The 15,216-nt window shown below is 53.0% G+C and overlaps 1 protein-coding gene across 7 annotated transcripts in view; it reads right to left on the reverse strand.

The window, feature by feature from the left end:
• The window catches only part of RALGAPB (Ral GTPase activating protein non-catalytic subunit beta), a 118,487-nt gene extending 104,126 nt beyond the window's left edge, over positions 1-14,361 (reverse strand). For 4 of the 7 annotated variants that reach the window (XM_089769807.1, XM_089769806.1, XM_089769805.1 and 1 more), the window contains exon 1: positions 3,048-3,191. In XM_089769807.1, the coding sequence (XP_089625933.1) occupies positions 3,048-3,170 (123 nt within the window). In that variant the 5' untranslated portion in view covers positions 3,171-3,191. The other 3 variants (XM_075900745.2, XM_075900742.2, XM_075900744.2) reach the window with 3 other exon arrangements.
• Between the last annotated feature and the right edge of the window lie 855 nt (positions 14,362-15,216).

The raw sequence follows: 15,216 nt of genomic DNA on the forward strand, positions 1-15,216 counted from the left end.
TAAAACAAATTTTATGTAAATAATTCTTTTTATATTTTGGTGAATTCTTGAATTTTAATTTAACAAAATCACTGAAATTGGTCCAAAACAGAAGTTAATATTTGTACTTCGGCAGCTGTCCCTATGAAACTTGGTAGGCTATTCAAGTTTCATAGTGATGTAACCTCAGCTATCTTCAAGTTTAACTTGCTATCACCACTCAAAGTGATAGGTGAAATATCTGACTTTGGAGAAAGACAAAAAATAATTGAAATAAATTTCCTCCACTTAACTTCATTAAACTATTTCACAGCCTCTCAAGTACTGCAAACAGGAAGTGCTTATGTCCTCAGATAAAGAACAGAACAAAAATCACCCTCTCTAATTTTACAGAGAATTACAGAGAAGGTACAAATATCTTTAGGGGAGCAATTGAAAGGTTTTAAAGCTAAAAAATTTGTTAAAATTTATTAAAAGTGGGGATGCTTACAATATTTTAATAGGCCAGGTCATTTGGATTTCTTTCTTGCTTCCTCTACATCCATTTAAACTCTGGCTTGATTTTAGTAGCTGTTATTGTAGAAACCACTTCAACTAGAAATTAATGTTTTGGCAGTTGAAAACGAGGATTCTCAACTGCTTTTTAGATAGCGTAAAACATTGATTTCTTCCTCTTGAAGTGAGAGAAGCCTCTTTAGAAACAAAAAGCGCATAGGACAGAGAATCAAGGGAGTTGCGTTTTATTCCCTGCTCTGACAGACCTTGGGCAACCAACTGTGGCCAAAGTCTTCAAAGTACCTCAATCTAAGCTCCTAAAACTATGAAGTGCTTAACTTCAAAAAAGTAGTAGCCTGGTTTCCAAAGGTGCTGAAAACATATATTATCCCATTACTTCTGTAGGCACAACTTCCAAATCAAACCACTTGATTTAGTCTCTTTAATATGGATATGAACAATGCACACCTACACCATAGTATGGATGGGAGGTTTAACATGATTTATAAAACCATTTGACATCCTCATATCCCTAAAGGAGGGGAAAACATAGAATCATAGAGCTGGAAGAGACCTCAGGAGGTCAAGTCCAGCCCTCTACCCAAAGCAGGACCAATTCCAACTAAATCAACCCAGCCAGTGCTTTGTCAAGCCGAGACTTAACTTGACATGTGGAATTGCCTGAAACCCACTGGGATAGAGGCAGGTAACAAGATTTTTACCAGAGTAGATACAGAATGAAAGTCTGCTGGGAGACATACAACTAAATTGTGAAGTTAGGATGGCAGAAGTTCAGGGGCCCCCAGCTAAAACTTTTGAAAAGTTCAAGATGACTCGAGGCACCACCCCCTTCAATTCCACTTTTAACCACTTCTGTAATGTGCTATAATCTGCCCTTTTAGAAACTGCATTTACTGGCCTAGGAGATGCTGCTTCTGCAAGTAGGAGCCTAAGGGTTAATCTGCACTACCGGAGCACAGTTAAGCCACCGTAGCTATGCTGCCGTGGTGCCTATACATCCTACCCTGACACAAGAGGGGGGTGTCTCAAGGTAGTTATTTCACTTCCCCAAGAGGCAGTCATTAGTTCCACAGCAAAATTCCATCAACCTAGCACCTCCCCATCAGGGTTTAGGTTGACCTAACTATGGTGCTCAAGGCATAACATGTGTCATAGACCAGTACAATGTAGCTAAACTGGTGTAATGAAGTGTAGACAAGGCTTAAGTCCTGTTGAATGTTCACGGGACTTAGATTCCTAAGCATCTGATCAGTTTTGAAAATTCTACCCCTTGTCTTGCTCTCCCATTCAATAATCGCACCACCGTATTTCTTCAACTCCCTATCAATTAAGAGCAAGATTAAACAACACAGTTGCTCCTGATGGTAGGGAGCAAGGCTCAGCAGCCTTGAGGCTCACATCTGGTTTATGTATTATATTCCTAAATGTTACCTGCAGGGGTCAGAAAGGATTCCCCGCACCACAGTGTATTCTGGGTATATTTGTTTTCATCTCCTTCCTCTGAAGCAACAGGGATTGCCGTGGCTGGAGATGCAACATTCGATAAGGAGAATCGAGGCTCTGCAATAACACCAAGCAGTCTCTCTTGGGTGCTTGGTTGGCCAGTTCTTGCTCACATACTAGGTTCCAACTGATTGCCATACGTGGGGTAGGGGGTGTAAAGAAGTAACCAGACAGTAGGCACTGCATATAAATTTAACTAGTTAATATTTTAAATGACATTTCACATCACTAATGTGGGGTCAAGGAGGAATTCCCCCCCCCTAGATCAGACTGATAGTGATTTTGGAAGTATCTTCTTCTGCAGCGTATGCGTGCGCTCACTTGCCAGGATTACATGGCGCTCTCTCACTTAACCATTTCCCAAGTACCGACAGGGAGGTAAGGCAGTCGGGGATCTCGGTCTAGGGCTCTGAAGGCCACAATACGCTGGTCTCATTTTGGCTGCTGTTTAACATGATGATCCGGGCAGAGTTGGTGACCCTACAGCCGGCCAGACGAGACCACAGAACCAGGGCTGCAAGAGACCTCGGGAGGCACCGAGGACCAGCCCGACTCCATCAGCCCAGCCGGGTCCGAAACACCCCTAGGGACGGAGCCCCCCCCGCCCCGGGAACCAGCCCAGCGCTTCCCCCGCCTGGGGAACCCAACCCGGGCCCCGCTGGCTGCTCCCGCCCCAGCCCCCGAGCGGCCGCAGCGCCGGGCGGGCGGGGACAGGCCGAGTGCGGGGCCGGCCGCCCCACCCAGGAACGGGCCGCTCGCCGAGAAGCGCCGCGGCTCCCGCAGCCCCCAGCGGCCCCGCCCCGCCTGAAGGTCACGCCCCGCCCGCCCCCGCGCCCAGGCCTTAGGCCCCGGGCCGCCCGGAGCCCGGCGCTGCGCGCGGCCGGGCCTTACCTGCGCCCGAGGGCCCGGCTGGCATGTCGGGCAGGCCCGCTCCCCTCAGGCGCCCGGCTCCATGGGCCCGCGCTGCGCGAGGCCGGGAACCGCACTGGTCAGGGGCTCCGCTCAGCTCGCCTCACCGCGGACACTTCCGGCAGCGTCAGAAAACTCACCCCGGAAACCTGCTTTCTCGGCACGCAGTGCGCGTGCGCAGCGGCCCCCCCCGGCCCGCGCCGCCAAATAAGTTCCCGCCGACCGGCGCTCCACTCAGCGGGAAACGCGCGTGCGCGTGACATTTTCCTCCCTGGCAAGTCGCAGGCGTAGTCGTTTGCGCTTGCGCATTGCGCGCTCTTCCCCTGCGGCTTCTCCCGGGCTCTTAGTCTTAAAGGCAGAGCGCGCGCTGGGGCCACCTGCCCCTCCGGGCCCGCCTCCTGCGCGCGCAGCGGCACGGCTCCCGCCACAGCGCCTGGGCCGGGCGCGTCCCCCTGCCGCCGCGCGCGGGGAGCGTGCACACTGCGGCCGGAACCGGAGTGACACCGACCCTGCCGCCGCGCGGGATCTGGGAGCGTGCACACTGCGGCCGGAACCGGAGTGACACCGACCCTGGTGCCGCGCGGGATCTGGGAGCGTGCACACTGCGGCCGGAACCGGAGTGACACCGACCCTGCCGCCACGCGGGATCTGGGAGCGTGCACACTGCGGCCGGAACCGGAGTGACACCGACCCTGCCGCCGCGCGGGATCTGGGAGCGTGCACACTGCGGCTGGAACCGGAGTGACACCAACCCTGCCGCCGCACGGGATCTGGGAGCGTGCACACTGCGGCCGGAACCGGAGTGACACCGACCCTGCCGCCGCGCACGGGGAGCATGCACACTGTAGCGGAACCGGAGTGACACCGACCCTGCCGCCACGCATGGGGAGTGTGCACACTGCGGCTGGAACCGGAGTGACACCCAACCTGCTGCTATGCGGGATCTGGGAGCGCGCACACTGCGGCGGAACCGAAGTGACACCGACCCTGCTGCTGTGCAGGGGAAGTGGCACATTGCGGCGGAACCGGAGTGACACCGACCCTGCCGGTACGCAGGGGGAGCGCGCACACTGCTGCGGAACCGGAGTGACACTGACCCTGCCGCTGCGCGCGGGGAGCGTGCAAACTGCTGCCGGGAACCGGGGTGACACCGACCCTGCTGCCGCATGCGGGGTCTGGGTGCGTGCACACTGCAGCCAGGAACCGGAGTGACACTGACCATGCCGGCACGTGCGGAGAGCGTGCACGCTGCGGTGGAACCGGGGTGACACCGACCCTGCTGCCACGTGCGCACACGGGCCTGTGTCTCTGACCGGCTTGCTGGCTCGCTTGTCCCGCGCGCAGCCCATTGTGCAGTTGCATCGGGGACAGGCCCTGCTGCCCAAGTAGGGGGCTGGGAAGTGCGGAGTCTGGCCAGGCTGCCAGAGGTCAGCGACAGTCGCTAACGTAGGATCCCAGGACGGTCACCGCTGTTGGTGGGAAGCGGTGGGAACGGCTGCATGGGCGCTGAAGCGCTCCTTGTGGGTCCAGTGGCCCCAGAGCGCATTGCCAATGGGATGCTGTGGCCTGTTACTCTCTAGTTCGTGAATCCCGAGCCACTCTCACTTGTGAATTATAGTCATGTGACAGCAGGGGCTTGCCTGTGCCAGGCCAAGCATCCCAGACCGTTGTGATGGCCGACATAGCTGGCATGACCACCCCCTTTACTCAGCAGCTAATTTGCATGCAGAAGTTTATTGGGGATCAGAGGGAAGCTGCTCAGATGGCAGATTACTTGGCACAACTTCCTAATTTCTTCAAAACTTAGGCATCACAGCAATGCAACCAGCACACACTAATACACCAAACACAAACAGCCCCTGGCTGCAACATGCGCCCACACAGCCATACCCATGTCCCAGGACACGGAACCCCAAACACACCACTCATTTATCGTCTGTGCAAGTCAGCACAGATCTCACAGAACATAGAACCACCCCCCGTACAAATCAACACAACCGACACACAAATAACCTCTCACCGCAGTGTAAATCCTTCACCTGCCACCAGAGGAGGCAGGTTTGTATGATATTTGGTGGTGCCCCATTAGCCAAACCCCCTGAGCCCTGTTAACCATGCCCCTGACCCCTGTTAACCAGGCCTCTGGAGGGAACACACTCGGGGCAAGATGGACACATGACCAGAAGTAAAAGGTGTCATGTCACCCCTCTTGAAGGACTTTTCCCACCATCCTCCTACCAACAGGGATTAGTTTGGCCCCCACCAAAGCCCCCTCATACAACTATCCTGCAATTGCATTAACCCAATGTGTGTGCCATTAACTCGGGGACAGAGAGGCTGGGAGAAGTGTTCCCTCTAAGGCTCTGTCTGCACACCTGCCCTGCCTCTCTCCTCTGGTGCTGGTCCCTCCGCTGCAGGTGTCTGCCCTTCTGCTTCACCCCAGAATCCCCCTGGCACCTGCACCCTCCTGGTGCCTCCCCCTTCCCTCACTGCCCCTGTCCCCTTTGCTCTCTTTTTCCCTGATGCCCACCCCCTCACCACCCTCTGCCCCCATTGCCCTCATGCCCCTGTGCCCTCACATAACTTGCTCCATCCCCACCTTTCTCAATGCCCACCCCTTCTTTCAAGCCTTCTCCCAGCATCTCCCCTCTATCCCCCAATGCGCTTACCCTCTTCTCTCCCAGCATCACCCTGTCCCCCTCCCACTGACACCTCCCCTCCTGCCCTTTCCCTCATTGTCTCCACTTGGGCCCCTGGCATTTCCCTCCTCCAGGCTGTCCCTTGGTGCCTTCCCCTTTCTTCCCTCTCCCCATAAGCCCCTTCCCCCTCTGCACAAGCCCCTTCTTCTCCCACCCCCTTCCTCTCTCACCCCTTCCCCCTAGTTTTCCCCCTTCCTTGCCCTCCCCTCCCTTCTGCCTTCCACTTTGCGGGGCCGGAGTCTGTGCTCCGGCCCTAGAAATCCCCAAACTCCAAACGCAGAGCTAGGCCACATGGAGCTAGGCCACGCAGTGCAACGCCGCGCAGAGCAGTTTTAAAGTCCCAGGTCGTGACATCACGTCAGGCCCAGCCATCTCCCGCTCACCTGTAAATGCCAGCAGCAGCAGCCAGCAGTGCGCAGCGGCAAGGGGGAGCCGACAGAGCTGCACACGGCAGGGATGGGCCAGGAGCCAGGGGGGACGCGTGCGGAGGCCAGCAGGTGGGGGCCAGGGCCCGCTCCAGGCAGGGCCGGGGGAAGAGACCCAGCTCCAAATACTGCTGGAGCAGGGCCCCTGGCTCTGAATGTTGCTGGAGCATAGGCACCATGAGCCCATATATCTCACCACCCATGCCTGCCACCCATACAAATCCACACAATTCTTCCAGCACAACACAATTCACACATGAATTCAACCCCCCAAAACACATAACCCCTGACTGCAGCACACTCCCATCATCTGACACCCATCCAAGTCAACACACATTCGCCCACCCTTAGACTGACCATAAAACCAGAACAAAATACAGGACTATGTAGCACTTTAAAGACTAACAAGATGGTTTATTAGATGATGAGCTTTCATGGGCCAGACCCACTTCCTCAGATCAAATAGTGGAAGAAAATAGTCACAACCATATATTCCAAAGGATACAATTAAAAAAATGAACACATATGACAAATCACATTTCAGAACAGAAGGGGAATGTGGGGGGGGGGAGGAAGGTGAATGCCTGTGAGTTAATGATATTAGAGGCGGGGAAGGGTAGATGTCTGTGAGTATGTAACACGGCTACATTTCTATCACTATTCTTCATAAAACCAGAGTTTCGGGTCATCACATTGACACTTTGGTAAGAGTTTTACTGCACTTGATTCTGCACAATGTTCTCTCTGACCATCAACGTGCCCTCCATTCTTATGTGGTGTACAGCACAGAGCAGCTGAAGCAGCAGACGTGGCCGTGTGAGAACAGCATTCCCATCACAGGAAAGAGGAGGATTCAAAGAACACTTCCCTGACAGGTGTCTGTCTAACCTGCCCTTAAATACCTACAGTGAGGGCGATTCCACAACCTCCCTGGGCAATTTATTCCAGTGTTTGACCACCCTGACAGGCAGGAAGTTTTTCCTCCTGTAACCTAAGTCTCCCTTGATTCAATTTGAGCCCATTGCTTCTTGTCCTAGCCTCAGAGGCCAAGGAGAACAATTTTTCTCCCTCCTCCTTGTGACACCCTGAAATTCACTCTCATGTCCCCCCTCAGTCTTCTCCTTTCCAAACTAAACAAGCCCAGTTCTTTCAGTCTTCCTTCGTAGCTCATGTGCTTTAGACCTTTCATCATTCTCGTTGCTCTTCTGTGGACCTTCTCCAATTTCTGCACATCCTTCTTGAAATGTGGCACCCTGAACTGGACACAAGACTCCAACTGACGCCTGATCAGCTCAGAGTAGAGCAGAAGAATGACTTCTCGTGTCTGACTCACAACACTCCTGGTATGCATGTAGTCTAATCTGCATAGGACAGATCAGAGAAATTCCCTTAGTGAATCCTGAAATTCCCTTGGTGAATTTCCTGAGACAAGTCACCTAGTGATTCCCTTTCCCTAGAGAGGTGTCTCAACACCACCTACAAGCAAGAGGCCAGACTGCAAATATTTCATCCTCTCCAAGGCCCCTGTGTTCCTCTTCATACTCCCTGCTCCCAGCTCCCTAGTAGTAGAAGCACTTAACCAAAAGAACAGGCAGCGACAGCAATCCAAGACCAACCATTCCAACAGAGATGACAAATGGACGGATGCCATTGCCATAAAGTGTATTGCTCTTCCACCTTGCTAGACAGGGTGGCTAATTCTGTAGTGCTATTAGCAAAATACGGCCACGGAAATTACTCAGAAATACCAACTGTGACTGCAGACAGGTCTCAAGATGATAAGCCAACGCTTCCAGGGCTGCTCTCAGAGGGACAACTGATACCCACTCTGCTCTCCGGGCTGCCAGGTCCACTACCATGGCCGTTGTCATTCAGGAAATCCAGCCAATAATTGAGGATCTTCTGTCCCAGTGGTAGGCAAGAGATCCTCTATGGGCTGGGTCCGGCCCACCAAGCCAGCCCACAGAGGCCAGTCGGGCTGGGGAGCATGCGAAGTCTCCTCGCCGACCAGGGGTGGGTGGTGCTTAGAGGGAATGGCCAGCTATTCAGAACAGCTAGCAGTTCTCTTGAGGGGGAGGGGCAAAGACTTCATGCGCTCCCCCACCTCCAGGCCAGTCAGGGTCTGTGGGTGGGGGAGAACAAAAACATCCAAACCGGAGCCATTTCAAAAATTGGTGAAGTGAACATAAGAACGGCCGTACTGGGTCAGACCAAAGGTCCATCTAGCCCAGTATCCTGTCTGCCGACAGTGGCCAGCACCAGGTGCCCCAGAGAGGGTGGACCGAAGACAATGATCAAGCGATTTGTCTCCTGCCATCCTTCTCCAGTCTCTGACAAACAGAGGCCAGGACACCATTTCTATCCCCTGGCTAATAGCCTTTTATGGACCTAACCTCAATGAAATTATCTAGCTTCTCTTTAAACTCTGTTATAGTCCTAGCCTTCACAGCCTCCTCTGGCAAGGAGTTCCACAGGTTGACTACACGCTGTGCGAAGAACTTTCTCTTACAGGCAGTCCCCGACGTACGTGGATCCGACTTACGTCAGATCCGCAGTTACGAACGGGGCTGCCCCAGAGTACACGGACTGCGGGACCTCGCAGTCCTGCCGCCCGTGTACTCTGGGGCTTTCTCTGCATCTCCCTGGTCTGCAGACCAGGAAGACGCAGAGCAAAGCCGCGGAGGGGCTCGGGCAGCCCAGGGGCGCCTGGGCTGCCCGAGCCCCCCCCCGCCCCTCCCTCCGCAGCTTTGCAAAGCCACGGGGAAGCCTGCAGCAGAGCAGTCCAGGCGCGCCTGAGGTGCCCCGCTGCCCAAGCCCCCCTGCAGCTTTGCAAAGCCGCGGGGGGGCTCGGGCAGCGGGGCACCTCAGGCACGCCTGGGCTGCTCCGCTGCCGGCTTCCCCGAGGCTTTGCAAAGCCGTGGGGGGGCTTGGGCAGCGGGGCACCCCTGGGCTGCTCCGCTGCCGGCTTCCCCGAGGCTTTGCAAAGCCGCGGGGGCAGCGGGGCAACCCAGGCGCGCCTGGGCTGCTCCGCTGCCGGCTTCCCCGAGGCTTTGCAAAGCCGCGGGGGAAGCCGGCAGCGGGACAGCTCAGACGCCCCGCGGCTGTCCCGCTGCCGGCGTCCTCAGAGGCTTTGCTCCCCGTCTCCCTGGTCTGCTGGTCTCCAGCAGACCAGGGAGATGGGGAGCAAAGCCACGGAGGACCCAGGCGGCGGGACCACGGTGCGTCTCGTTCCGCCGCCCTTGTCTTCCTGGTCTGCTGGGGTGGGGGAGGCGCAGCTAGTACGCCCCCCCCAGCAGACTAGGCTTTTCTCCGGACGCCTGTGGCAGAGCAGCTGGGGTGCTGCCGGTTGGTCCCGCAGCGCCGCTCTGGGCACTACTGGTCCAACCCAGCAGCACCCCAGCTGCTCTGGTCCTGATTCAGCCGCTGCTGGTCAGTTTCAGCAGCGGCTGAATCAGGACGCCTGGGGCAGAGCAGATGGGGTGCTGCTGGGTTGGTCCAGTAGTGCCAAGGAGCGGCGCTACTGGAGCAACCCAGCAGCACCCCAGCTGCTCTGCCCCAGGCGTCCTGATTTAGCCGCTGCTGAAACTGACCAGCGCTGACTACAGGAAGCCCGAGGCAGAGTTGCTCTGCCCCGGGCTTCCTGGAATCAGCTGCTGATCAGTTTCAGCAGCAGCTGATTTGGGGATGCTTGGGGTTCTTAAGTTGATTCTGTATGTAAGTCAGAACTGGCGGTCAGTTTCAGCAGCGGCTGAATCTGGACGCCAGTTCCGACTTACATACAGATTCAACTTAAGAACAAACCTACAGTCCCTATCTTGTACGTAACCCAGGGACTGCCTGTATTAGTTTTAAACTTGCTACCCATTAATTTCATTTGGTGTCCTCTAGTTCTTCTATTATGGGAACTAATAAATAACTTTTCTTTATCCACCCTCTCCACACCACTCATGATTTTATAGACCTCTATCATATCCCTCCTCAGTCTCCTCTTTTCTAAACTGAAGAGTCCCAGTCTCTTTAACCTCTCTTCATATGGGACCCGTTCCAAACCCCTAATATTTTTGGTGCCCTTTTCTGAACCCTTTCCAAGGCCAAAATATTCCTTGAAAGTAGGAATAAGGGATCTTCCGGAAAAGGGCTTATTTTCAGCAAGATCCCATCTAGACTGGCACTTTTCTCCGGCAAAACCCCGAGCCGGAAAAAAGCAGCAGCCATGTTCATGCAGATGCCGCGGGGGATATTTAAATCCCCCGCGGAATTTGCAATTCCGAAGTGTCTCATTAGCATCCCTTTTCTGGAAAGGGGTGCCAGTGTAGACACAGCCCTTCTGTCTTGACTATCCTAAACAATTTGGTATCATCCGCAAACTTTACCACCTCCCTGCTTACCCCTTTCTCCAGATCATTTATGAATAAGTTGAAAAGGATCAGTCCCAGGACTGACTCTTGGGCGTCACCACTAGTTACCCCTCTCCATTCTGAAAATGTGAGATTTATTCCTACCCTTTGTTTCCTGTCTTTTAACCAGTTCTCAGTCCAAGAAAGGACCTTCCTTCTTATTCTATGGCCATCTAATTTACACAAGAGCCTTTGGTTAGGGACCTTGTCAAAGGCTTTCTGAAAATCCAAGTATACTATATCTACTGGATCCCCCTTGTCTGCATGTTTGTTAACCCCTTCAAAGAACTCTAACAGATTAGTAAGACATGATTTCCCTTTTCAGAAACCATGTTGACTTTTGTCCAACAAATTACTTCCTTCTACATGCCTCACAATTTTATTCTTTACTATTGTTTCAACTATTTTGCCTGGTACTGAAGTTAGACTTACCAGTCTGTAATTGCCAGGATTGCCTCTAGAGCCCTTTTTAAATATTAGTGTCACGTTGGCTACCTTCCAGTACGGAAGCCGATTTAAAGGCTAGGTTACAAACCACAGATAATAGCTCAGCAATTTCCCACTTGAGTTCTTTTAGAACCCTTGGATGAATGCCATCCAGTCTCGGAGTTTGTTAACATTAAGTTTTTCTATTTGTTCCAAAACTTCCCCTAATAACACTTCAATCCGGGACAGTTCCTCAGATTCATCACTCACAAAGGACAGTGCAGATTTGGGAATCTCCCTAACATCCTCAGCCGTGAAGACTGAAGCAAAGAAATCATTGGCTGTGTCTAGACTAGCCAGTTTTTCCGGAAAATCAGCCGCTTTCCCGGAAAAACTTACCAGCTGTCTACACTGGCAGCTTGAATTTCCACAAAAGCACTGACTTCCTACTGTAAGAAATCAGAGCTTCTTGCGGAAATACTATTCTGCTCCCGTTCAGGCAAAAGTCCCTTTTGCGCAAAGCTTTTGCGCAAAAGGGCCAGTGTAGACAGCTCAGATTTGTTTTCCGCAAAAAAGCCCCGATTGCGAAAATGGCGATCGGGGCTTTTTGGCGGAAAAGCGCGTCTAGATTGGTACGGACACTTTTCCACACAAAGTGCTTTTGCGGAAAAGAGTCTATGCCAATCTAGACGCTCTGTTCCAAAAATGCTTTTAACGGAAAACTTTTCCGTTAAAAGCATTTCCGGAAAACCATGCCAATCTAGACGCAGCCATTAAGTTTATCCGCAATGGCTTTATCATCCTTGATTGCTCCTTTTATATCTCAATTGTCTAGGGGACCCACAGGTTTTTTTGCAGGCTTCCTGCTTCTAATGTAATTAAAAAACATTGTTATTTCTTTGAGAGTTTTTGGCTAGCTGTTCCTCAAAATCTTTTTTTGCTTTTCTTATTACATGTTTACACTTGATTTGACAGTGTTTATGTTCCTTTCTATTTATCTCACTAGGATTGGACTTCCACTTCTTAAAAGATACCTTTTTGTCCCTCACTGCTTCTTTTACATGGTGGTTAACGCACCGTGACTCTTTTTTAGGTCTCTTGCTATGTTTTTTAATTTGGGGTATACATTTAAGTTGGGCCTCTATTATGGTGTCTTTAAAAAGTTTCCATTCAGCTTGCAGGGATTTGGCTCTAGTCACTGTGCCTTTTAATATCTGTTTAACTAACCTCCTCATTTTTGTGTAATTCCCCTTTTTGAAATTAAATGCCAGGGTGCTGGACTGCTGAGGTGTTCTTCCCACCACAGGAATGTTGAATGTTAATATATTATGGTCACTATTCCCAAGCGGTCCTGTAACGGTTATCTCCTGGACCTGATCCTGCACTCCACTCAGGACTAAATCAAGAATTGCCTCTCCCCTTGTGGGTTCCTGCACCAGCTGCTCCAAGAAGCAGTCATTTAAGCCATTGAGAAATTTTATCTCTGCTTCTCTTCCTGAGGTGACATGTATCCAGTCAATATGGGGGTAATTAAAATCCCCCATTCTTATAGAGTTCTTTATTTTGGTAGCCTCTCTAATCTCCCTCAGCATTTCAATGTCAGTATCGCTGTCCTGGTCAGGTGGTCGGTAATATATCCCTACTGCTAATTTTTTATTATCGTAGCATAGAATTACTATCCATAGCAATTCTATTGAACATGTTGATTCATTTAATATTTAATTTGATTCTACATTATCTTTCACATACAGTGCCACTCCGCCACCCACCCAGCCCTCTCTATCCTTTCGATATATTTTATATCCCAGTATGATTGTGTCCCACAGATTTTCCTCATTCCACCAGGTTTCAGTGATGTCTATTATGTCAATCTCCTCATTTAATATGAGGTACTCTAGTTCACCCATCTTATTAGTCAGACTCCTAGCATTTGTGTAGAAGCACTTTAGAAATTTGCCACTGCTTATTTGCCTGCCCTTCCCTGATGCATTGGATTCCTTTATATGAGGTTGTTTGTCTGCTCTGGCCCATGGTTTGTCCTCTCCCCTCTTCTCTTTCTGACTACAGCTTAGAGAATCTCTATCAATGGATTCTCCTCTAAGAGAAGTCTCCATCCGATTTACGTGCATCTCCGCACCAATCGGCTTCCCCCATCTCTTAGTTTAAAAACTGCTCTACGGCCTTTTTAATGTTTAGTGCCAGCAGTCTGGTTCCACCCTGGTTTAGGTGGAGCCCATCCTTCCTGTATAGGCTCCCCCTCTCCCAAAAGTGTCCCCAGTTCCTAATAAATCCAAACCCCTCTTCCCTACACCATCGTCTCATCCACGCATTGAGACTCTGAAGCTCTGCCTGCCTGGCCTTGTGAGTGGAACTGCGCGTGGAACTGGAAGCAATTCCGAGAATGCCACCATAGAGGTCCTGGATTTCAGTCTCTTTCCTAGCAACCTACATTTGGCCTCCAGGACCTCTCTCCTACCCTTCCCTACGTCATTGGTACCTACATGTACCACGACCACCAGCTCCTCCCCAGCACTACACGTAAGTCTATCTAGATGCCTTGAGAGATCTGCAACCTTCGCACCAGGCAGGCAAGTGACCATACGGTTCTCCCGGTCATCACAAATCCAACTATCTATGTTTCTAACCATCGAATCACCCACTATTAACACCTGCCTCTTCCTAACTGGTATTCCCTCTCCCTCAGAGGTATCCTCAGTGCGAGAGGATACCGCAACATCCTCTGGGAGGAGGGTCCCAACTACGGGATGGTTTCCCTCTGCTCCCATTGAATGCTCTGTTCCCTTGAGACTTTCATCCTCCTTAAGAGCACTGGGGCTCTCAGACTGGAGGTGGGACAGTACTACAGTGTCCCGGAAAGTCTCATCAACATAGCTCTCTGCCTCCCTTAGCTCCTCCAGTTCAGCCGCCCTGGCCTCCAAAGCCCGAACTCAGTTTCTGAGGGCCAGGAGCTCCTTGCAATGGCCCCTTTTCTAAAATTATTGCCCACCCCGGTCTCTTTGATGGCCAAAAACTCTTTGCAGCCAACAAGGGTGAGGTCGTGCCCTTTGTGAAGGGCTCTCAGGCCATGCTTAGATCCCTGGGTATCTAAACACAGTGAAGAGAAAACAATGCAGGTATCAGCCATCCCAGCCCTCTTACTTGCATGCACCACAGCACCAATAACATGCCACACACTACCCACATGCCGGAGACCCAGAACCCCAGGCACCGCCCCCTCCCCATCTGGGATGACTTTACATGCAGCCAATCGAGAGCATGGGAAAATCCACCTTGCCTCACTGACCCCCTGCCAGTCTTCATCGAGCCCCTGTCTCGGGGCAAATTGCCATCTGCAAGGGCCACTCATCACCGGCGAAGGCGTGTGGACCTGCTGCCCCCGCTTACCCTGGCTGCCTCTCCACAACCCTCCGAGCCCCAGGCACCGATCCCGACAGCCTGAGCGCTCGCTTGGTCAGAGCTCCCCAAGCCCTGCCTTGCTGCCCAGCGCTCCTTGAGCTCCTGCTTTCCCAGCTGCCAACTCCTTACTGCTGAGGGGGGGGGGGAGGGGACTCTCCTTTATATAGCCCCCAGCTGGGCCCTCATTTGCCAGAACTGCCTCAGCTGGGGCTTTGCATCCAGCCCTTGCTCCAGGCCTGGGTTTTGCCCTTAAAGGGCCAGTGCAGGCCATGTGCCTTGTCACACCTCCCTTTCTGTCCAGGCTTCCCGCGCCCCGCCTACCTCCAGCTTACTCTCCCCCCGGACCTGGCTTCCCCCAGGGCCCTAGCTACCCCGGGGTTCTTTCTAGCCAACTCGGAGCATGCGCAGCCGAGGTGGTGCACCCTGAGAGTCACAGCGGCGCAGCTGTCAGTGCGGGGCAGCGGTGCCCCGTCACACGCCTGTTCCAGTGCCCACAGCGAGCATCCAATCATTCACCTGCGGCTCGCGACCACGCCTCCCCAGCAGGGAACCTAGCCCCTTGGCCTGCTGGGCGCTGGAGATCACCGCCCCATCCACATCCATAACCCACAGCAGTCCCCCTCCCATCCCTCCCCAGGGCCCCCTCTCACGGGCAATTGCTCCACCTCAGCCAGCTCCCAGCAACACAGCCAGGACCAATTCAGCGTAAGGGGAGGCGGGTCTGGTCCCGTTCCTTTGGGGGGGAGGGTGACCCATTGAAACCTACAAAATCTGTACAAACATCCAGCTGCCGCGCCCGCCTCAGTAGCGCCTGCGCGGGCAGCAGGAGGTTGGTTTCCAGCCCCCACGCTGCGCATACTGGTGTTACTGTCTGCCCTGGGCACAGGCGCTTCCGTAGCTCATGATCCATGCAGGGGCTCCCCAGCACCCAAAACCTGGCAGCCC

Source organism: Pelodiscus sinensis, chromosome 17, assembly GCF_052426305.1.
Source record: "Pelodiscus sinensis isolate ZL-2025 chromosome 17, ASM5242630v1, whole genome shotgun sequence".
In the NCBI taxonomy this organism is placed as follows: Eukaryota; Metazoa; Chordata; order Testudines; family Trionychidae; genus Pelodiscus; species Pelodiscus sinensis.